Source organism: Sturnira hondurensis, unplaced genomic scaffold (assembly GCF_014824575.4).
Source record: "Sturnira hondurensis isolate 20B ecotype Veracruz unplaced genomic scaffold, ASM1482457v3 Scaffold0014384, whole genome shotgun sequence".
NCBI lineage: Eukaryota > Metazoa > Chordata > Mammalia > Chiroptera > Phyllostomidae > Sturnira > Sturnira hondurensis.
In genome coordinates, this window is record NW_028087015.1 from 27767452 (window position 1) to 27790608 (window position 23157).

Consider the following 23157-nt stretch of genomic DNA (forward strand, 5'->3'; position numbering starts at 1 on the left):
AGCTTTGAGCTGTGGACTTTACAGTTTTAAGGAACTTTGAGACAGGACCTTAGAGTTAGACGTGGGAAAACTGGCTGGAATTGTAAGTAGTGAATAGATTTGTTTGTTGTTAGAATGATCCCATCACTTAAACATTGTTTAAAAGTCTAATAAAGTAACTTTCCTTTGTAACTGCATTACAGTGGGCTTTTGTTAACGCCATTGTGCATACAACAGACTTAAGTAAACGACAAAACGACAGAAAAACATGTTTAAAGTTCAGTATTTGGCAGTGCAGCTAGAGTTAGAACAGCAACACCGGGTCAGTTCCATTCAAAAGCCTCTGTCTGCTCTTAACCACTCCGCTGAGGTTTCCCATTGCTTTGCCCGTTGCTGAAGTTCTCATCTGGGAGGCTCTAGATCAGCGGTAGTCTATGGCCTCCTATTGAGACGGCTGCCTTGCTACCAGTTCGCAAAAGGCATCAGCCTAGAATCGGCCTAGATGGCCAGCTGCCTGAGATCCTGACAGCACGAATAGTACTGGACCTGATTTGAATCCTTAATGTCTCCAATACTGTCATTTTCCAAAATACCGCTTGAGGGAATCCGAAAGAGGGAATTGGTGAGCTAATTTGTTAAGACTTCCATGTGTTAATATTCATAAGTGATAATATAGCTCCACTGCAGCCACCGTGGGCTCCAAAACACAAATCTGCCCCTTCAGCCTATGACATTCCCCAGTGTCAGTCCCCACGTGTCCAGCACTTGGCACGCCGGTGATTTGACTGTTAAAACGAGTTCCGTTTTGTCTTCCCCACTATCGCCACACTCCACACTTCGGCTCTCCGGGACTGGGCAGGACTTGCAGTTGCGAGTATCTGAACCTTTGTGCTCATTGCGCAGGGTTCACCCTCAGAATAAGGAGGGCAACGGGGTCTAGCAGAGAGAATGTAGACCAAGTCTGACTCCCAACAGCCCCACCTCCCCCGCTACTCGCTACAAAGCACTGGCCAGCTCACCGCCGCTGGAACTTCGTGGGCAGCGGCAGGGGCGGGGGCCGGGCCCTCGAGCGTGCGCACGCGCACCCACGTGCGACAGCCGTCGGTCACGTGGCTCCCGGATAGCGTTCGCGAAGCCGGAAGTGCCCAGAGGCTCAACGAGGCCGCGGGAGCCGGCTGGCGGCGGTGCGGTGGCTACCCTGGGCGGTGAGTAGGGGGCGGATGCGGCTGGAAGGTTGGACATCGCGTAGGGCCGGAGCAGCCGACCCCGCACGGGCCCGCGCGGAGTGTCCCCCCCCTCTGTGGGAAACTGGCATGCTGAGTCAGAGCGGGGGCGGGGCGGGTCGAGCGACCCCTGGAGCCCCTCGAGACTCCAGGCCGAGCCCTCCCCGTACCCTGGCTTGGCAGACACCCGGCCCTTCCGGTGTCTGGGACGTCCGAAGCCGGGTAGGGTGGTCGCGCGGGCTCCGTCCCTTCCATCTGGACTCCCGGCCCTCTGGCCAGGCCCTCCCGGGTCTAGCGACGCTGGACACGAAGAAGAATGTGTTGGTGACCGAGTCTGAGCCCTGGCCGCCCAGGAAACGCTGGGCCCCTCTCTTGGCAGTTAGATTGTCCAGTTTGTACCCCCAATTTCCGAGCGCTGACCGAATCGACATTATTTACTTACTTATTCTTATTTATCGATTTTAGAGAGGTGGAGAGAAAGAGAAACATAGATTCATTGTTCCAATTATTTATGTATCTGTTGATTGCTTCTTGTGTATGTTCTGACCGGGATCACAACCTTGGCTATGGGGAGGATGCTCTTAACCAACTAAGTTCCCGGCCAGGGCAAGATCGCAGTTTTTAAGCAGATTTGATTTTTTCCAGATTAAAAACGTTTCATTAAGGTTTTAGTGATAATAACCAGAGGGGGTTGGCTCACGGGAAGCTAGAAGCTGAAGACGTTTGTAATAAACGCACATGTAATGGATCATACAAGTTCCCAAAGCGTTTCCTGTGGGGAAATGGCCTGTAGGTTTGTTTTCCAATCCGCTTCCCAGGTGTTTTCAGTAAATGGCCCCAAACCAAGTTCTACCCAGTAATTGGGAAACGCATAACCAAAGACTGGCCTTTTTTACTCAAGAACACCTCTTTAACAAGTGATTCACAGTAGTCGTTTGGAAATCCGGAAACTTTTTCTATCTGCCTATTCATTTATGAACAAATGGTAAGTTTCGTTTTGGATAGTATAAGGAAGTAGACTTGGCAGGGGCAGCATAACATATGTGCTGAGTGCCTGCCTCTAGTGTGTTGGAATTTGGGAAGACCTACATAGCAAGCACCGTGCACATGTGCTGAGTCACGTTTTAGCATGCTGTTGTTGGGGGGTTTTGGAAGATAGTTTCAAAAGACATTTCCCCAGATTATTTTAAAACTGTAAGTTTATACCTGCGTACAGAGTGCAGATATCTTAGCTGATAAATGTGTTTTGTATTACTCACTAGGTACAAATAGGTACCTATGATGCTATGAGTATCTATCATACTATTTGCCACTTACAGTCATCTCAGATAACAAAGTTAAGTAGGGAAGGTTTTTCACTACTGAAAAATAACTGAGAAGTTTATTACCTCACTAGCTGACAAATGTGTATTTCTTATTTGTGAAAAGAAAATCTTATTTTTATTGCTGTATGAATTCTGTTATCTGAATTAGATGTCTGGTAAAGTTACGTAAATATATCTTAGTGTATCAAATATTGCTGAAATTTAGATCCCTGGCCATTCTTTACATTCCCGATTCTGCTTGGAATATTGCTGGTCATTAATTTGTCACTGACAACCTACTCGTTCTAACTTACTACAGAGGAATATTAAGCTCTGTTTTGATCTGACACTACAGCAGGTTGAAGGTTGATGAGACTAGTATTTATGCTGTTTAGCATATCTCATTTTCATCCCAACATAGAGTTCAAATATGTTTAATATTATATAGCTTTTCAGTATTATAGGGCAGTATCAAATGGGGTGATGCTTTAAAAAAAAAAAAGACTTCACTTTTTGGAGCAACTTTAAATTCTCAGCAAAACAGCAGAAGGAACAGAGATTTTCCATACACTTCCTGCCCCAATGCATGCGTAGCTTCCCCTTGCTTATTTTTAAGACTTAGTAATATACATTTGGCATGTTTATATAATTGGAGATTGGAGAAACTATCCTTAAATTAATTTCAGAAGCATTAGTAACCTTTCAGAAATAGTAATTTTGCACCTTTCCGTTGTGACTGCCAGGCTCTGTGTAGATGAAATTTTAAGTTTTACGGGAAGTGTTACACAGTGGCATTGGGGGTTGTTTTCATTAGCATTGCCCTGCCCTTGAAGGAAACAAAGTAATTTTTACTATATTCTGTTATAGTCTATGTTGTTACGGTATTCTGAAACACTTTAAACATAACTCATCTTTGATTAATTTTTCAAAATATTTGAAGAGGTGGCCAGTATCACTCTCATTGACAAAGATAAAATTAGGAGGGAAATAGATTTTTTTTCAGCCTTCTGATAAGTAAATTAAATTGAATATATAAGGTGTCTTTGCTTAATGTTATTCAGAGTCCACACAGCATTTGATATAGCTGGAAACTTAGATTTTTTTACTTTGGACTTTTCATATATCTCAATTTAAGTATTAAAAAAATGGATGATCTTAGTTGAGACTAAAAGTAGTTAACACTGGTTTCTAAAGTGTATTAGTCCCTTAAAACAAACATGCATGTTTTCTTTCTCTCAGTATAACAAAGAGGATCACCTGACCAAGCCGAGATGCAGAGCACTTCTAATCATCTGTGGCTTTTATCTGATATTTTAGGCCAAGGAGCTACTGCAAATGTCTTCCGTGGAAGACACAAGGTTGGTACAGAGAAAACTGAAGGCTCTTAATCATTTTATATGTACTCTTCTGGGAAGTACACTTGCAATAAACTGAGACTTTTTGGTTTTTATATACTCTCTAAAGAATATCTGTTTTTGTGGTCTTTTAAAGGAATAGCTTATGTCAGAGGCAGTGCTATCTACTCAGTGGTGACAGAGAAGAACGGAAGTTTGGTTGAAAAGGGGGCTAGGGAAGATGTGTTGTGCCTTTTGAGTCTTACCCCGACCTAGCCCTCCTGCGGTTGGTTGTGAGTGATCTCGCTAACAGAAGTGCATGGAGTGGGGATATTCAGGGGAGGCAGATCTTTAGTTTGGAGGGGAACCCATGCACATTCTGATATTCTGTACTAAGGCTTCGTTCGTGCTTCCAGTAAAACAACAAGACAGATTATAGTAAAATGAGATTATCAACAAGGAGCCCAGGTTTAAAAGGCTCTATCTTTCTTTATATGATAAAATAATTAGAAGTTGTTAGTGGAAGTGAGAATCAAATAAAAGGGCTAATCCCAGAGGCACTTCTAGAACCAAAAAAAACTTTGTGTCAGATTCTATATTCGAGAATAAAATTAAAGATCATGAAAGTTTCTATTCTGAGAAAGAAGCTAGAAGAATAATGGGAGTTTAAAATCCTTTCATAGTACAAATAATCATCAATTATTTTTTCACCACTATGAATTTGTTTTGAGTAAATGCTGTTTAGAGCCTCCTAAATTCTTATTTTTAGGAACAGGAGCTTTAAACATTTTAGTAAGGAGGAGTTTCCTCCTGTCTTCCTATAGCTGTGAGATGATCAGTCAGTTCTGTCAGTGACTGTGAGAGGAGCTGTTTCCTCTCCTGGGGAGAGAATGTGACTAAAAACAGCCCTTATGGCTCATGGAGAATGAATCAGAAGTGGCATAGGGACACTTAGCTTTTTTCCCTCTGATTCCAGACTCTTCCACAGGTTCCGGGTTCTCAGTCAAGTTCATTGTGGTCTCAGGTTCCTTGATGAAATCCTTTGTAACCAATTGTAGGTATTTCCGCTCTAGGAATTATTTTTGTAAAAGAGAAAATGAGTGGCAACATGGGATTTGGGATTGAGGACACACTTGGCTGTCTGCCTTTGAGCCACATTAACTTAACCAACTTTAATAATCGCTTGATATGTCAGACACTGTGGTGGACCTAGTGACTATAAATACAAATAATGTGCGTTTCCTGCCCACAAAGAATTCTGGGATTAGTAGCACGGTGGCATTGGAAGGGACATAAATGGGAAACTGATCAAGTGATAGAGACTTCTTGGCATTAGAAAAAAATTTTTATATTCCAGTCCTCTTTCCTTTCTTTCTTAGATTAGATACTCGGTGTCCTTCGTGTACGTGCCTACACTTACAGTATGCAGTCTGTAAATGCTGAATGAATGAGTGAATGAATGAATGAGGACAGCTTAGACTAACCTAAGACAACCTAAAGTTCTTCAAAGGAAACAAACATGTACTTTGTCCGATATAGTTTGAAAGCTTAAAATAAGGATTTGAGAGACATAAGAATTGGTTTAAAAGATTGCTAAGAGCCAGTTTAGTGTTCAGTCCCTAATAATCTTCCCAGGGATGTGTTTTAAGAAACCATCTTTGTTTTCATCTACATCAATTTCAAGGATTTAGGACTATCCCCCCAAAATTCTGCCCGCCCTTAATAATTTTTAAGGATTTTAACCATATTATTGTAGCTAAACTCTTTCATGTTATTGCTTAGAAGGATTAGGTCCCTGAATTTACTATTTATTATTCAAGCTATATTACCTTCTTAATCTTTCTCTTTTTCATCAGGTTGCCTTTAGCCACTAATGTATATGGATGGGTATATGTGTGTGTGATAGCCATGGCTAAGTTAAAGGGAAGAGAGTTACAGGAAGGATGTGTTGATCTGCACACGTGTATACAGCAAGTTCTCAAATAATGTAGTTTTAGTTCAAGGTCACCTCATTTCATTGCTGATGAGATGCTACAGGAATTTACTTAACTGTTTATAATAATTGGCCTGTGGTAAAATTGATTTGATTATACATTGTTTCACTTAAAGTTATAGAACCACTGATGATATTAAATGAGAACTTAATGTGTACATGTAGATATGTAAACATTCACATATGTTTTGACTTAAGAAGAGTGAATGATGTATGCAGTTGAATAAAGGGGAAATTGTTTATTCTCACACATATTCCAGTAATCTAACAGGTCTAATGTAGACTACAAAAATTTAGAAAATACTGGCCTTCATCATAATGGGCACATTGCAACATTGTATTATTTTCCCTGCTCAGGCCTCTGTTAGGACTCACCTAATCTAGACTAAATTTGAGAGAAGCGTTCTCAAGAAAGATCTCTCTGTTGCTGCGGTTTTGGACCAGTGTGCTGCAAGAATTTTTAAAACACACAATAGCTGACTATTTAGTCAGGGACACTGACCTCTCCTCCGTTAGACTGTCAAATAAAAATGACAACAGCCACCATGATAGCCATCCAGTGTGAATGAATCAAAATTATACCTACTTTTTGTCAGATCAGCAAAAGATATGTTTTTGGTGTGCTGCAGAATTTTAGCAATTAGTTTTTTTGTCCAGTGAGATGAAAAAGGTTGAAAATCACTGCTTCGCTGGATAGTGTAGTTTTGGTGATATGCTTACCCTGGCTGAACAAATAGAAAAACAGTTGGACTGACCTACATGTATTTCAGTTGTTCAGCTTTCGTGTTGCCTGAAAATGATCAGTGGCCCTTTTTCCTTTGGGAAAAATATACTTTTTAAAAAATTTAATTCTTATTCAAGTACAGTTTTCTGTTTTATATTCCCTGCCCTGCCCCCCCTCAGTGCTCCCCACCTCCCTCCCATTTCCGCCCCCCACCTTATTGTCCATGTGCCCTTTATACTTATTCATGTGAGTCCCTCCCCTTGGGAAAAATATACTTACATGTATTTGGTGGGAGGAGGGAAAGCAGGAGGTGTCATCACATCACAGAACATCACATCCCTTTTTGGTGGTCTCTAAAAAGTGATCTTGAGGAGTAAGACTGTGAAGGAGTTCAACAGCTCTAAGAGAAAAGCCGTGAGGTTCTGAGTCGAGGGGCAGGGGTGGTGGCTGCAAGTGAGGAATGGGTGTAGAAAGCTGCAGAGAGAGCTTCGAAGCAGGAGGAGCCCAGAGGGCACGACAGAGACAGCAGTGAAGTACCTTTAGGCAGCAGGTGCTTGAACCCCGAAGTCAAAGGGGAGATGATCTTTCCACTTGCTCCAGGGAGGTTCAGCCTTCAATTATGGGGAAAGTAATATTAAAGAGTGTGGACTGACCACCAAGGAGAGGCCTGCAGATTAGAATGAGTGGAAGGAGATGGGAGCATCTGGAAGAAAGCCTTAAAGTAAAGGCCTTAAAGTAAAGCCTTAAAGTAAAGTAAAGAAAGTTCCACTTTCTGTTTCTTATCTAAAGTATACTTTCACATTTGGTATTATTAGAGCTCTTATTTTTTGACACGTAAAAGCCTATCTTTGCCACATATATCATAATGGAAGCTTTAATATAGAAGAAAATAGTCTTTCCTACATTCCAGAGCATACAATTTGAAAGAAATATTGAACAGCTGATTGATTTATTTCAGCTTTTAAAAACATCAGGAGCCCTAGTGTAAATTACCTATCCTTAAAAATATTCAGGTTTGCTGTAGTTAGTTGTATTGTTGCTGTTGCTTATGCTATTACAGTTGTCCCGATTTTTTTCCCTTTGCCGCCCCTCCACCTAATACCCCTCCTCAAGGCAGTCCCTACACCATTGTCTGTGTTCAAGAGTCATTCATGTATGTTCTTTGGCTAATCCCTTCCTCTTCTTTCATCCAGTCCCCACCCCCCGCCCCCCGCCCCTCTTACAGCTGTCAGTCTGTTTCATGTTTCTGTGCCTCTGGGTCTTCTATAGCTAGTTATAATGGTACGTTTTTGCCATCTTTATAGAATTACAAATAAATAAACGTTTCTCTCTCTCTCTTTTTTTTTTTAGAAAACTGGTGACTTATTTGCTATCAAAGTATTTAATAACATAAGCTTCCTTCGTCCAGTAGATGTTCAAATGAGAGAATTTGAAGTGTTAAAAAAACTCAATCACAAAAATATTGTCAAATTATTTGCTATTGAAGAGGAGGTAAGTAAAGTTTTAGTTAATCTTGTCGTGTGCATTGTAGTTCTTATAATTTAGGAGAAATACTCTAGCAATGATTTATATACTTGTTTTTTAAAAAATATTTTTTATGTATTTATTTTTACAGAGACGGGAAGGGAAAGAGAAAGAGTGGGAGAGAAACATCAATGTGTGGTTGCCTCCCATGTGCCCCCCACTGGGGACCTGGCCTGCAACCCAGGAATGTGCCCTGACTGGGAATCGAACCAAAGATCCTTTGCTTCACAGGCCCATGCTCAATCCACTGAGCTACACCAGCCAGGGCTATACTTGGGTTTTTTTAATGGTGAAAATCAGAGCTCATACAATTAAATATTCTAGATTCAAAGATTGTTGAATCGCTGTAACATTGGGAATAAATTATCATGGAATCCAAAAATGTAGTATAAAGAGTATAGAATATGGTTGCCAGTATTAACAAAAAAAGAAAGAAAAGAAAATTAAGTTGACATAATTCTTAAAGGAGCAAGGAGAAAAGAAAGACAGTAGAAAGGTGGCTTTGTAAAAGAATAAAATCTTAGGAATCCAAGGACTAATGTGTGAAGTGCATCTGTAAAAGGTAGAATTGATTTTAGGGGGAAACAGGGAAGACAGGATACTATTAAGATAATTAATGGAAATAGAAATCTTTTAATAATCTCTTTAGACATGTAGGTAATCAATAAAATCACACCTTTTGAAAGACAATTCAGCAATTTATACTCCTTAAAATAGTCATTTTATTTTTAGTGATTACTTTTTTAAAGTAATTAGAAATATAAATTACAGTTTTATGCACAAAGATTTTCATTGCTGGCCTGTTTATAATTTTTTAAATGATTAAATAGGGCCCTGGCTGGTGTAGCTCAGTGGATTGAGCACGGGCCTGCGAACCAGGCGATCGTGGTTCGATTCCCAGTCAGGGTACATGCCTGGGTTGCAGGCCAGTTCCCAGCAGGGGACTCACGAGAAGCAACCATACATTGATATTTCTCAACTTCTCTCCTTCCTTTCCCCTCTAAAGATAAATAAAATCTTAAAAAAATGATTAAATAGGTTAGTATGTGTGATGGATAGTTCTCCAGAGTTAGCTACACTCAAGGTTAAGAACATATGCCTCAGACTACCAAGTCTGTCCAAGACTTATGACACCAGTTGAAAGGAGTTTGGTAAATTACGGTCAGTGAGAACAGTGCCCACACGACTGTGCTCATTCAGACATGAGCTGCAAGATCCGGAGTCCCCAGAACTACCTTTACCTCAGACCAGCTGGCTACAAATTTGGGGCTTCCCATGGCTATCCTCAGATTTGATCATTTGTTGCTGTTGAATGACTTAAAGAACTCAGGAAAGCACTGTACTTAAAGTTTTATGTAGCAAAAGAATACAAATTAGAACTAACCAAAGAGACCCACCCATAGGGTGGTATATAGGAGGGCTTCAAACATGAATCTTCCTTGTCCTCAGAAACACATTAGCGCCTGGAATTAACAGTGTGCACAGAATATTGCCAACTTTGGAAGCTCACCTTAACCTTTATATCCAGAATTTTTACTGGGGCTCAGTCACATTCTGCCTGCATGGATGAGCTTTTCTCTCCAGCCCTCCCCCGAGGTCCAGGCCAGTACCTTTATTCTCCATTTCCTCGGGAAGTTGGGATGGATATGCATGATCTAAAACCCCACCATAAATCGTGTTGTTAGGCCGTCATATGCCCCCAGGTCCAGACAAAGACAACTTGTAGTAGACAGGAGATTCCAGAGGCCAAGTGAAGAGCCAGGGGCAAAGACCAGACCTCTTCCAGGTACAATTAATTATTTACTACACTTTAGTTAAGAAGTAATGAAGAAAAAGATATTTACTAGGATTTTAATCACCTGGGAACATGCTTATGTATAGTTATGTTAGAAAATCAGAACTAAAATACATATACAGTATGATATTTTTTTTATTTTTTAAATGCTCACCTAGGCCTGGCTTGTGTAGCTCAGTGGATTGAGCACAGACTGTGAACCAAAGGGTTGCTAGTTTGATTCCCAGTCAGGGCACATGCCTGGGTTACAGGCCAGGTCCCCAGTGGGGGCCATGTGAGAGGCAACCACACAATGATGTTTCTCTTTCTCTCTTTCTCCCTCCTTTCCCCCCTCTCTAAAAACAAATAAAGTCTTTTTTTAAAAAAAGTTTTTGAAAAATCAACACCTAGGGCTATGTTTCTTGATTTTAGGGAGGGGGCAGAGAGAGAGAAACATCAATGTGACAGAAACATCAATTGGTTGCCTCCCATACAGACCCCAACTGGGGATCGAACCCATAACCTTCTGGTGTACAGGACAATGCTCCAACCACCTGAGCCACCTGGGTAGGGGAGTATGATCTTGGTATATACAGTATGATACAGAAATAGTGTTAGGCATCTATAATGTGATTACATAGATAAAAGACTGAAAAAATGCACAAAATGTTAATATAATGATTCTGGGTGCTAGAATTATAGATATGTCCCAGATTGTCAACAATTAGCATGTATTCATTATTTAAAAACAAGGTTTTTTTCTTTTAAAATTATTTTTCTCTTGATATAGAGAACATTTTGACATTTGACAGCTGAGAGGACAGTTGGGGAAATGGCTAAAAAACATGAAGGGATTAAGAAGTACAGTTAGTTACAGGATAGTCATGGGGATATATAGTACAGCATAGGGAATATGGTCAGTAATATTGTAGTAACTATGTATTATGTTAGATGGGTACTAGATTTATCAGGGTTTTCACTTCATAAGTTATATAAAAGTCTAATCACTGAGTTGTACAGCTAAACTAAGTATTGTATGTCAACTGTAATTGAAAAGTAAAATTATTTTATCATGAATAAATAAAACTATGTCTCATAACTATTTAGTACTAGAGAAATTAAAAATATTTTATGGAAGTGTTTTGGAGATATCTAGGAAAAATTTATAAAAGAAGAAATGATTAAAAATTGAAGAATGAATACTGAATTTTAAGACTCATTTTTACATTTTCAAGTTTCTGAAATGATATGTATCTTATAATCAATGTGTATATGTAATTGGGTAAAAATTTTTTCCCTCTAAAGCTGTTGTTAAAATTGGTGTACCATACAGTTCATGGTATGTTAAAATCAAAGTTCAGCCATGGGTGGTGTGGCTCAGTGGATTGAGCACTGGCCTGCAAACCAAAGTGTCACTGGTTCAATTCCCAGTCGGGCACATGGCTGGTTTTCTGGCCAGGTCCCCAGTAGGGGGCACACAGGAGGCAACCACACATTGGTTTTTCTCTCTCTCTCTTCTCCCTCCCTTCCCTTCTGTCTAAAAACATGAATATATAAAATCTTTTTTAAAAATGAAATCAAGGTTTAAAACAAGCCAGCAGCTCAGATGCTAATAAACAGACTAAACTTCCTCCAAGAGGAGCCACTTGGTAATCCTGCCAGCTGTTTGTTTTTAGGTCTGGAACTTCAATCCTTGAGGTAAAAGCATTCTTCATGAGAAAAACTTCAAGTGCTTTAAGAGATTTCTTAGAAGAGCTAATAATTCAGATAGCCAGCTTTCACTGTGATTAGATTTATGTGTACAGTCAACAAATATTTAATAAATCCCAGGTAAAGCAGTTCAAAGTGCTTTCATCATTATTGCAGATTCCACATTTAAATGAAACCAGATTGAGCATTGTCATATAATAATTTACTTTTTATGTTGAATCCCAATCAGTGATTTATTTTTTCCAGACAACAACGAGACATAAAGTACTTATTATGGAATTTTGCCCATGCGGGAGCTTATACACTGTTTTAGAAGAGCCCTCTAATGCCTACGGACTACCAGAGTCTGAATTTTTAATTGTGTTGCGAGATGTGGGTATGTTTATTAATTTATATGATTTTATGTATATTTGTTTATATAATTTAATGACCTAAGAATTTTTAAAAATAGTTTTTTTTGCATTCAGAATTGAAGACCTTTATGCCCTGTGTAGACACAACACCAAAAGCACAGTATAAAAAGGAAAAAATAGATAAACTAGAGTGTCAAGAGAAAATATTTGCAAATTATATATCTGATAAGGAGTTTTTATCCTGACAGCTCACCAATAGAAAGTCAAATCATCAAATTTAAAAATGGGCCAAAGATTTGATAGACATTTTTCTAAAGGTGATATACAAAAGGCAGATAAGCACACAAAAATATGCTGAAGATCATTAGTCATTACGGAAATGAAAATCAAAACAACAAAGAGATATTTCAAAACCACTAAGATGGCTAAAACTGGAAAAACAACATAAAACAAGTGCTGGTGAGGACATTGAGAAATTGAGAAATCCTGCTTGTAGGATTGTAAAATGGAACTGTCCAGCAGTTCCTGGAAAGGCTGAACATAGAATTACCGTGTGACTTAACAATTCCATTGCTAGGTATTTACCTAAAAGGATTAAAAATACATCTACACAAAAACTTGTATACCAGCTTTCATAATAGTAAAAAAATGGAAACAGCCCAAGTGTCTACCAAGTGATGACTAGATAAACAAAAGGTGGTATATCCATTCAATGGAGTATTTGTTCCTAAAAGGAAATGCAATAGAGATACATGCTGTAATATGATGCACCTTGAAAAATTATGCCAAGTGAAAGAAGCCAGACACAGTAGGCCACAATATTTATGTGATTTTGTTTATGTGGAATGTCCGAACAGGCAAATCCATAGAGACAGAAAGCATTAGTGGTTGCCAGGGGTTTGAAGGCAGGGCAAAGTTGAGCAGTGACTTCTAATGGTTTTGGGTTCTCTTTTTGGCATAATGAAAATGTAGAAGTAGTGGTGATGGTTGTGCACTGTGACTGTGACTGTATTTAAAAAACATTGAATTATTATTTATCCATAAAAGGATGGATTTTATGATGTGTGAATTTTATCTCAATAAAGCTATTATTTTTTTTAAAAATAAAAATATGGCAGTCAAAAGGAATAATAGCTTTTTTGGAAAGAAATGAGTCAATATTTGAGCAATGAGAAAAGCCCAGCAATAAAGAAGGTGTAAGGTTAGTAGGAACTCTTTAACTTGACACTGAAAAGCAGTGTGGAGACCATTTAGGTGAGGATAAAATGAGAAAGAATTAATATGTTACAGCCTGTTTAATCAAATAGGAGTTATAGATCATTGATGCATTCCTAAGTGCACTGGTAGCCCTGAGTTTTCATAATTGAATGTAGATACTGCTGGATACTTATTTACATAACGTTGTATTTGGATGTTCATCTACCAACTGTCAAATATTTTGAACTATCACTCAGAGACACTTGTCAGCCAGAACAGCTTAATTTCAGCAGTGTAGCCACCTTTACCCTTAAAAAAAAAAAGGAAAATGACTTTTTCAGAAAAGCATATGAGAAATGTATTTTTACGGGTTCAAGTGTGATACTCTGTGCCTCTATTGCCTTTTTACTATTTCCAGTTTACTACTTACTACTCCAGTAGTGAGTCCAGTTTACTTTCTGTGGGATTTTTTCCCCAAAGTACAGAAATGTGAAACTAATGAAAGATCAATATCATTCTTAGGAATCTCCATTCTCTTGTTTTTATTTAATTTAGTGGGATAACTCGTTAATAACATTAAATAGGTTTCAGCTGTACAGTTCTGGAGGCCATCATCTATGTATTGCTGGTGTGCTTACCACCCAGTCTAGTCTCCTTCTGTCCCCATATATTTGACCCTCTTTACCCTCTGCATCCTTTCTTTACCTCCCTTCCCCTTTGGTACCCACCCTTCTGTTTTCTGTGTTTATAAGTTTGTACATTAATTTTTGTTTCATATCCCATCTATGAATGAAATCTTATGGCTCTCATCCTTTTTCATCTTATTTCACTTAACATGATACTCTCAAGATCCATCCATGTTGTAACAAATGGCAGTATTTCATCATTTTTTTATGTCTGAGTAACATTCCAATGTTTATATGAGGTCTGTCCAGAAAAAGTCCAACCATTGTTAATAAAACAAAAACTGTTTGTATGACATTGATGTAACCTGGCAGCCAAGGAGAGTGGACTGGAATGCACACATGTGAATGACAACTTCACTGTACTGGTCAGTGGGGGTAGTAGAAGCTGTTGAACAAGCATGTGTACTATGTGGCCATAACAGTCAAAATGACTGAGTGAGTAGGGCAATGAATCTGCATCAGATTTTGTGTTAAGCTTGAACATTCCTCCATGGACACTCTTCCAATGATTCAGAAGGCTGCGCTATAGGCAGCTTGCTGACTGACAGCTTCATCACAACAATGCACCAGCTCAGCATCGGATCTCGTGCAGAGCTTTTTGGTGAAACATCAAATCACCCAGGTGACTCAACTACAGCCCAGATTTGGTGGCCTGCAACTTCTGGCTTTTCCCAAAACTAAAATCACCTGGGAAGGGGAAGCGATTTCAGACTGTGGATGAGATCAGAAGAGTACTACTACAGGACAGCTGATGGTGACTGGGAGAAATGTATGAGGTCCCAAAGTGCCTACTTTGAGGAGGACTTCAGTGTCATTGTCCTATGTACAATGTTTCTTGTATCTTGTGTCTTCTTCAGTGTCTCTATTTTTCATATTATGTGGCTGGATACCTTCCAGACAGACCTCATATGTATCACTGCTTCTTTATTGCATCATCTGTCAAAGGACATGGGTTGTTTCTATGTCTTAATTATAGAGAATAAGGCTGGAATGAACATAGGGGTACATAAAGCTTTATGAATAAGTGTTTTCAAATTTTGGGGGTACATACCCAGAAAAGGGATTGCTGGGTCATAAGGTATCTCTATTCTTAATTTTTTGAGGAACCTTTATACTGTTTTCCATAGTGGCTGTACTAATTTACATTCCTACAAGCAGCGTGTGAAGGTTCCCTTTTCTCCACATCCTTTCCAATACTTATCATTTCTTGTCTTGCTTATAATAGCCATTCTAGCAGGTGTGAGGTGGCATCTCATTGTGGTTTTGATTTGCAATTCCCTTATAGCTAGTGAAGTTAAGCATCTTTTCACAGATCTATTGGCCATTTGTGTGCCTTCTTGAGAGTAGTGTTTGTTCAGGTCCTCTGTCCATTTTTCAGTCAGATTGTGATTGCTTTTTGGTTGTTGAGTTTTATGAGTTCTTTATATATTTTGGATAACAGCCCCTCATTGGGGGTATTGTTTGCAAATATTTTCTCCCATTCCGGTTGCCTTTTTGTTTTGTCGATGGTTTCTTTTGCTGTGCAGGGAATCTTTATTCATAAATTTAGGCATATTGCCTACATGTATGTAACCAGCAGTAATTTAGGAATTCATATGCTTAAGGCTGTTTTTTTACCGTTTTCCTGGTAGTACTTAAGGGAGATTGCACTCTTCCATAAATCATATTGATCCTTATTATTCTAAAGCTTTTTATGGCTCAAACATGAAATATAAAATGTAGCATCTGTTCTTTGATTTAAGTGACTTGGGGCTAACTTATGAAAAAACTTATATTGGGTGAATACGAATGAATTACATCAGTGAATTTGACATACACAGATAGACACCTACATTATTATTTTCTTTGTTTTATATTTATTGTTGAAGTGGGTGGAATGAATCATCTCCGAGAGAATGGCATAGTGCACCGTGATATCAAGCCAGGAAATATCATGCGTGTCATAGGGGAAGACGGACAGTCTGTGTACAAACTCACAGATTTCGGTGCAGCTAGAGAATTAGAAGATGATGAGCAGTTCGTTTCTTTATATGGCACAGAAGAATATTTGGTAAGTCATACATAACTAATAATGTTACCCAAAGAAGCTGGATATATTGTAAATATGGGTAATTGGTCATCCAGTTAACCATAAATTTTAGGTAATTTTTATGACAAAGATTAAATTTTCTATTCTAATGAATATGGGGTGTAATGAGGGAATTATTAATAGACATTTGTTTCTAAGGGGTTTGCCATTTTGCTGGTTAAAAATTTTTATAGGTTTTATAACACTCCTAAATTCTTTAATGTTACTAATGCTGTGGATCTATAGTAAAAAAACAAAACAAAACAAAAAAACCTGTTCATTCTAGAAGCATCTAGGTGGTTAAGGCTCCCTTTTTTAGATCAGAATAGCTAATATATTATAAGCTTGTTATACTCGTATTCCCTGTGGAACAAAATTCATTAGAATTCTGAAACAGAAGATTCTATTCAGGAACACTAGTTATTGAAAGACAGGGCCATTTTTAGAAACACACATGAAAAATGAAATGCCTTTGAAAAGATCTAACATGAAATTCTTTTGGAAAGCCAGAAAAGCTCTGTGGTTGAAATGGTTTATATAAGTGGGTTTGTGCAGAGGTAACATTTGAACACTTAAGAAAATACTCTTGCCCTGACCAGTGAGGCTTGGTTGGGTGTTGTCACATGAAGCAGATGGTCACTGTTGAAGCCCAGTCAGGGCACATGCCCAGGATGTGGGTTTGGTCCCCAGACTAGGCACACGCCAAAGGCAACTAATGGTTGTTTCTCGGTCACATCAGTGCTTCTCTCCCTCTCTTTCTCTCCCCCCTCTTGCTCTCTAAAAATGAGTAAAATCTTTTTAAAAAAGAAAAGAAAACGTTTGTGTTTTTTAAGAAAATATTCTTAAAGTGTACTTAACACATCAGGAATTTTATAATATGTATTGTAGTTACCACTAATCATTCATGGCTCTGAATTTTGTCTTAAAAGGCTTAGATTCTGAGACTTTCCATTTAGATTCTGCTGTTGTGATTTTATTATAGGAATAAAAGTCTAGCCAACCCTATAGCTTTTATTCAGAGCATTCTAAGTCTGGTATTTAGAATGCCCTAAGAGGCTCTCTGGTAAGGAGAGCCTCTTCAATCCTAAATCAAGTGACACCTAAATGATAAAAAGAAGCAAGCCAGAGATTTGGGAGAAGAGTGTTATAAGCAGAGGGAACAGCAACTGCAAAGGCTTTGAAACAAGTATGACGCTGGATGTTTGAGGAACAGAAAGGATAGCAGTCTGGCTGGAACTTAGTGAGTGAAGGGGCAGGTGGTAGGAGTTGGAATTGGAGAAGTAAGCAGAAGCCAGCTAGATCATGCAGGCCAGTAGTAGTTTCAGCCCTGTGCGGTCAACCCTGAGTTTTGCAATGTTCCTTCTATGCAGTTCTTAGATGATATAGTCAACCTGCATACCTAACTAAAAGAATAGCATAATATCTTAATATAAAGGAAAATATTTATAATAAAAGCATAGGTATTATATGGTAGTTCAGGAACCACTTCAGTGCCAAACAAATTATCAAAAGCTGGCACCTATATATACCACCATTGCCAGTGCAGTGTAGTGATGACTTGCATGTTGTGTTAGTCACACATCACAAATGGTCGTCGTGTCACTGACATGATTTTAAAAAGTGAATAATTCTTTGTGGTTTTTAACTTAATCAAGTAGATTTGCTCATAGCTATGTTCTTGCAGCCACAAAGTACTATATGATGTGTAAAGTGGATTTAGATCATTATGAACAGACTTCTCATCTGCACAGGTGTCTGGCAGGATATTCAAAAGTCATGCAGGATGTGAGAAGCCTGTTTTTCAGAATTGTCCCATATTGGGCAGGATGTTTTTCGTCTCTGGTGTCTGCTCACTAAGTAACTGTAGCCCTTCCCAGTTACTGTAAAGACCAGAACAAACAGCGGCCCTCTACCAGCTTTCTTGAGGCTGATTTCCCATTACCAAGTATTAACTTTTCATGTATTCTCCGAGGACCACAGTTTAACTTTTGCTTCTAACAGACTTAAAATGGAAAGAACAAAACATTAACTATATGAAGTCTGAANAAACGAGTATGACGCTGGATGTTTGAGGAACAGAAAGGAGTCTCTGGTGTCTGCTCACTAAGTAACTGTAGCCCTTCCCAGTTACTGTAAAGACCAGAACAAACAGCGGCCCTCTACCAGCTTTCTTGAGGCTGATTTCCCATTACCAAGTATTAACTTTTCATGTATTCTCCGAGGACCACAGTTTAACTTTTGCTTCTAACAGACTTAAAATGGAAAGAACAAAACATTAACTATATGAAGTCTGAATCCATACTGTATTCTAGGCTGAAATTTTACTCTAATTTTTTGCCTATTTCAGATTATGCACAGGCTTGTTTTCTCATACCATGTACCAGAAGCTATAAAATGACATAAATAGTAGCCTGAGGCTCAATAATTTAGAAATACTTACATATTTAAATGAAAACTTCTCTCCTTTTGCAATTCCCAGGCCAGAGGTTAAATCATCTCTTTGTATATACACCCAAAGAAAACACCCAACAGTTTTTCTTCCACCATTTTTAATGTGATGGGTATCTTAATTCTATAATCTGGGAACTTCGATGTAGCCTTTTTTTTCACACTCCTATTCTAGATACAGAGGCCCATGCCCAGTAGCACATTCATGAGAGAGCCAGTGGGCACACATGTCAGACCAGGATGTATCTCAAGTTACCGTCACTCACTCCCTAGGGAATGCCTTCCAACTATACCAGTTTGTTGCACCTTTTGAGGAGGTACCCCCCAATTTTTGTTTCCTAGAATCCCTGTATCTCCTTTTCCTAGATTGGCAGCCTTATGTTCCAGAAGATGTCAGGCATATCCAGGTTCTCTTGGCCTATTCACAGCATCATTTATACACTAGGTACCAGCTGCTAGGTCAAGGGTCAAGCTAGCACTTCTCTGGGCAGTAGTTACTGTATGTGTTATACCACAGAACCAGTAAAACCACTCTGACCCCACATATCTTGTTGTTAGGCATATGTTTGGACATTCACTTCAGACTCTTCATGTTTACCACCTCTTTTGATTTCTCATTAAAATATTTCCCAAGAGTCCAAAAAAATCCAGGGATAGTGACCCTTTAGGAGTCAGATTCATAGCCTGTTATCATCTTTTAGAAGTACCCTTCCAGCAATGTCGCCTGCATTGGTTCCCAGTCCCTTGGAATATAGCAAAATATCACAAAGTCATAAGGCTTGTTTTGGTTTGTGATTGTTGAGTGATTACTTTGGTCCAGAGTACACTCTTGTAGCTTTACCTCCCAAGAATCTTCAGGCCCAGTGCATAACTTCCACAGAGGCAAATGGCAGGAGGCTAAGCATGCGTGATCCCTGGTGGTTCTTTGCAGAGCTAAAAGTCCATCAGAATCTCAGTCTAGATCTGTAAACTCCCTAAGCATGTCCTCTAAGATGCATTTGTTCTCCACAGTTTAATACGGTGCCTTCTGTGCTGAAGAGCATGTGTTTAACATCAGACCAACTACTTCTCTGGGTCACTAGATTCCCAGGTGAACCCCGTCAGGCCAGTTCTCTGAATTAATTCTAGAAAATTTAATTATCATCTCAGCCCATATGACTGGATGGATTACTCTGATGGATTGCATGAGAAGGATGAAGGAATGGAATCAAGGCTGTCTGATAGGTTTGGGGTGTGAGCAACTGGTAGATGGTGGTACTGTTTACTTAGAGGATAAAGCTTAGAAGGAAACAGATTTGAGGGGAAGACCAAGAATCTGTTTTGGATGTTAGGCTTGAGGAACCTTTTAGATATTCAAGGCAACAGTGAGATACGTGAATCCGGAGCTCAGGGCAGAGATAATTTTGGGAGTTAAAAGAACAGATAATATTTAATGTTGTAGGCCTGAATGGAAGATGAGGAAATAAGACCGTTATAAGTGTGGACGGCTATTTTGAGAGGTTTTGATTTAATGGGAAGCAGGGAATTGGGTGATAAGCTAGAAGGAATTGTGGGATAAATACAAGGTTTTTTAGGGAGGTAATTAAAGCATTTATATAAGCTGAAAGGAATGATCCAATAGAGAGGGAAATTGATGTATAAAATAAAAGGTATAATAGAAGAATTGGTGAGACAATATAGGTGGAAATGGGCTTCACGATACAGGTGGAATAGCTATTCTAAGAGGAGTTCCGTTGTAACTGGAGCATGGACATGGATTCGTGTGTGTTGGTATATGGTAAAAAGGTATAAGGGAGAATTGATCCTCAGACTGCTTCCATTTCCTCACTGAAGTATAGAGTGAAGTCATCAAAATTGAGCATCAAATGAGGTAGTGTTGGAAGTGTGAGGAAAGGAAGATGTGAAATAATGCTTTCAGATTGGAAATCATAAGTTATTAGCAAAATATTGTAGATTTGCTAGGCATTATTGAATATCTATTTTGCATAATGTATTACCATAGAACACAAGATAGTAGTTTTCTTTTTTTTTCTTTTTTTTTTAAGCATCCTGATATGTATGAGAGAGCAGTGCTCAGAAAAGATCATCAGAAGAAATACGGAGCAACAGTTGATCTTTGGAGCATTGGGGTAACTTTTTACCATGCAGCCACTGGATCGCTGCCATTTAGACCATTCGAAGGGCCTCGCAGGAATAAGGAAGTGATGTAAGTGATTTGCCCATCTAAAATTAGAAATGATTTTTTAAATGTATCTATCTTGTGCCATCAAATGTTAGAAGTATACCCTAATGAAAATTGATTAAGCTATCATTTCCATATTTTAAGCTATTTGGTTTTAAATAAGAACACAGCCTTATAAAAATGTATAGGTATAGCTTTTCATAATGTGTTTAAATATCTTATATACAAAATATAAATGATGTCTAGTCTTTGGTCCATCATTAAAAATATACTGCTTTCTGGATTTTATTTCAGCACATTGTTTATTTATTAGTCTTTGTATACTTATTGGATTATTCTTTTATATAACTGAAGAGAAAATAGTAGTATGTGGAATAATTGAATCATTACCAGATCTAAAAGAAATAGAGTTCCTACCCTGAATTGATCTGACACCTTTTACCATTTCAGAAATATAATGCAACATTAAATTTTTTTCTAGTGTTGCAGTTTCAGTCCAAAGACTGAATACATTTTACTAATACATGTTTATATAATGCCATAATTATTAGGAAATAATTACTGTATAAAATCACTGTTGTAAACCAAGTAATGGAGGAAAGAGAGATTTCTAGCTGTAAAGTCCATTATGAAATTCATTCATACATTGGCTACACACCTTTTTGTTTTAAAAGAAATTAGTAAATGAACTGGATTCGTGAGAAACAGCCAAACCATGCACACATACAACTGAGTAAATGGATGCTGTTTAGTTAGTGAATGCTTTGGGACAGTAACTCACTGACAGCCTAATGTGTCGAACCATTCTTTAGGTCTTAACATTGTCTCCAACCATTATATATTTGATGCTTTTACAAGCAAACATGACTTCATAATCACAACTGTAAAAATATAATATTTTATTTAGTCTTATCTGAAAAAAATTAGGGAAAAGCATTTTTTTCTTTTTGTTGATTTGAGGAAGAAAAACCAAGTCCGCTGATACAATGACTTTTGCTAAAACCTGGGTAGCTGAATATTTTCCAGCAAAGACAACATATGAGGGGCAATCTAAAAAAACCAGAAGTGTGAGGTCTGTCCAGAAGGTATGCAGCCATGTACTATGAAAAATAGAGACATTTATTGAACTGTATACTTACCAAGTATACAAGGTACAAGAAACAGTGCACGTAGGACAACGATGCCTCAGTCCCCTTCAAAGTAGGCACCTTGGGACCTCACACAGTTCTCCAAATTGCTGTTGGCTGCCCTGTCATATTCTCCTGATTCTCATCCACAGTCTGAAATGAGACTTCCCCTTCTAAGCTGATTTAAGTTTTGGGAACAGCCAGAGGTTGCAGGGCACCAAATCTGGGCTGTAAGGTAGCTGAGTAACCTGGGTGATTTGATGTTTCACCAAAAAGCTCTGCACAAGATGCGATGCTGAGCTTGTGCGTTGTTATGATGAAGCTGCCAATCACCAGTTGCCCATAGCTGCAGTCTTCTGAATCACTGGAATAGTTTTCATGGAGGAATGTTCAAGCTTAACACAAAATTAAATACAGATTCATTACCCTACTCACTTAGTCATTTTGAATGTGACGGCCACACAGTACACATGCTTGCTCAACAATGTCTACTGCCCCCACTTCCCTACAGGGAAGTCATCATTGTTCATGTGTTTGTGTTCCAACCCTCTCTCCTGGGCTGCCAGGTTATATCGATGTTGCACAAACCATCCTTGTTATATTAACAATGGCTGCCTTTTTTCCGGGCAGACCTCCTATCTTCTGGAGGACAGCCCCCTTGTAGTACAGGCTTCCCCCACCAGGTGAGTATTCTAGGAGCCCATCCATAGCAGTGTACTAGCTGGCACTGTTATGAGAGGCTGTGTTCTAGCTCCATTGAGTTTGTTTTTGAAAACTCTTTGAGCGTGTTTGCCCACTTCATGATGGGTGATTTACAAGCATACCTGCAGGTACCACAATGAGTGTTCAGAAGTTTTTAATCAAAAATAGCATGATCCCCATGCCATCCTCCCTACACACTCAATCATGCCCCTAATGACTTTTTTTGTTCCCCTGGATGAAAAAAGCCCTCTAAAGGAAATAGTTTGCCCATGTGGAAGAGGTAAAACATCACAATGCAGAGGCACTAAAAGGCATCAAAATCAATGAGTTCAGAAATTGTTTTGAGCAGTGGAAAAACTGTCTTAATTAGGTGTATTGCATCAAATGGAGAGTACTTTGAAGGTGACATGAAGTTTAAACATGTAAGAATAAATACACAATTTTTATAAGTAAATTCTGTGTTTTGGGGTCCCCTCTCATAATTGAAAAAGATACCCATTACTGTATTACTGACTTGGTGTAGCATCATCTTGAGTCTGCATTACAGCAGTGCCCTTTATATACATCTCTCTTTGTTAATGAGAGTCAGTTTGTGTTTCATCTTTAAACATAAATTGTGCCTAACAGTTAACCATGCTTTTATTGTTACTGATACCTTTAAAAGAAATGTCAGCATTTATTGCTCTTCTAAAAATGGATTAAATGAAAGTATGATAATCCCTATAAAGGAAGCATATAACTCATAAGCAGCTAGGAATTCCTGATGATTTGTCTGTGTGGGCAAAATAAACAGGAGAATTTCTTTATTTTTCACAGTAACTCAACTTTT

General features: G+C 38.6%; 1 protein-coding gene across 1 annotated transcript in view; it reads left to right on the forward strand.

The window, feature by feature from the left end:
• Positions 1 to 1093: 1093 nt before the first annotated feature.
• Positions 1094 to 23157, forward strand: part of TBK1 (TANK binding kinase 1) — a 55048-nt gene continuing 32984 nt past the window's right edge. Inside the window, exons 1-6 of the mRNA XM_037063072.1 lie at positions 1094 to 1184; positions 3746 to 3864; positions 7908 to 8048; positions 11812 to 11941; positions 15670 to 15851; positions 20363 to 20523. Of these exons, the coding sequence (XP_036918967.1) occupies positions 3778 to 3864; positions 7908 to 8048; positions 11812 to 11941; positions 15670 to 15851; positions 20363 to 20523 (701 nt within the window). The 5' untranslated portion in view covers positions 1094 to 1184; positions 3746 to 3777. The remainder of the gene's footprint in view (positions 1185 to 3745; positions 3865 to 7907; positions 8049 to 11811; positions 11942 to 15669; positions 15852 to 20362; positions 20524 to 23157) is intronic.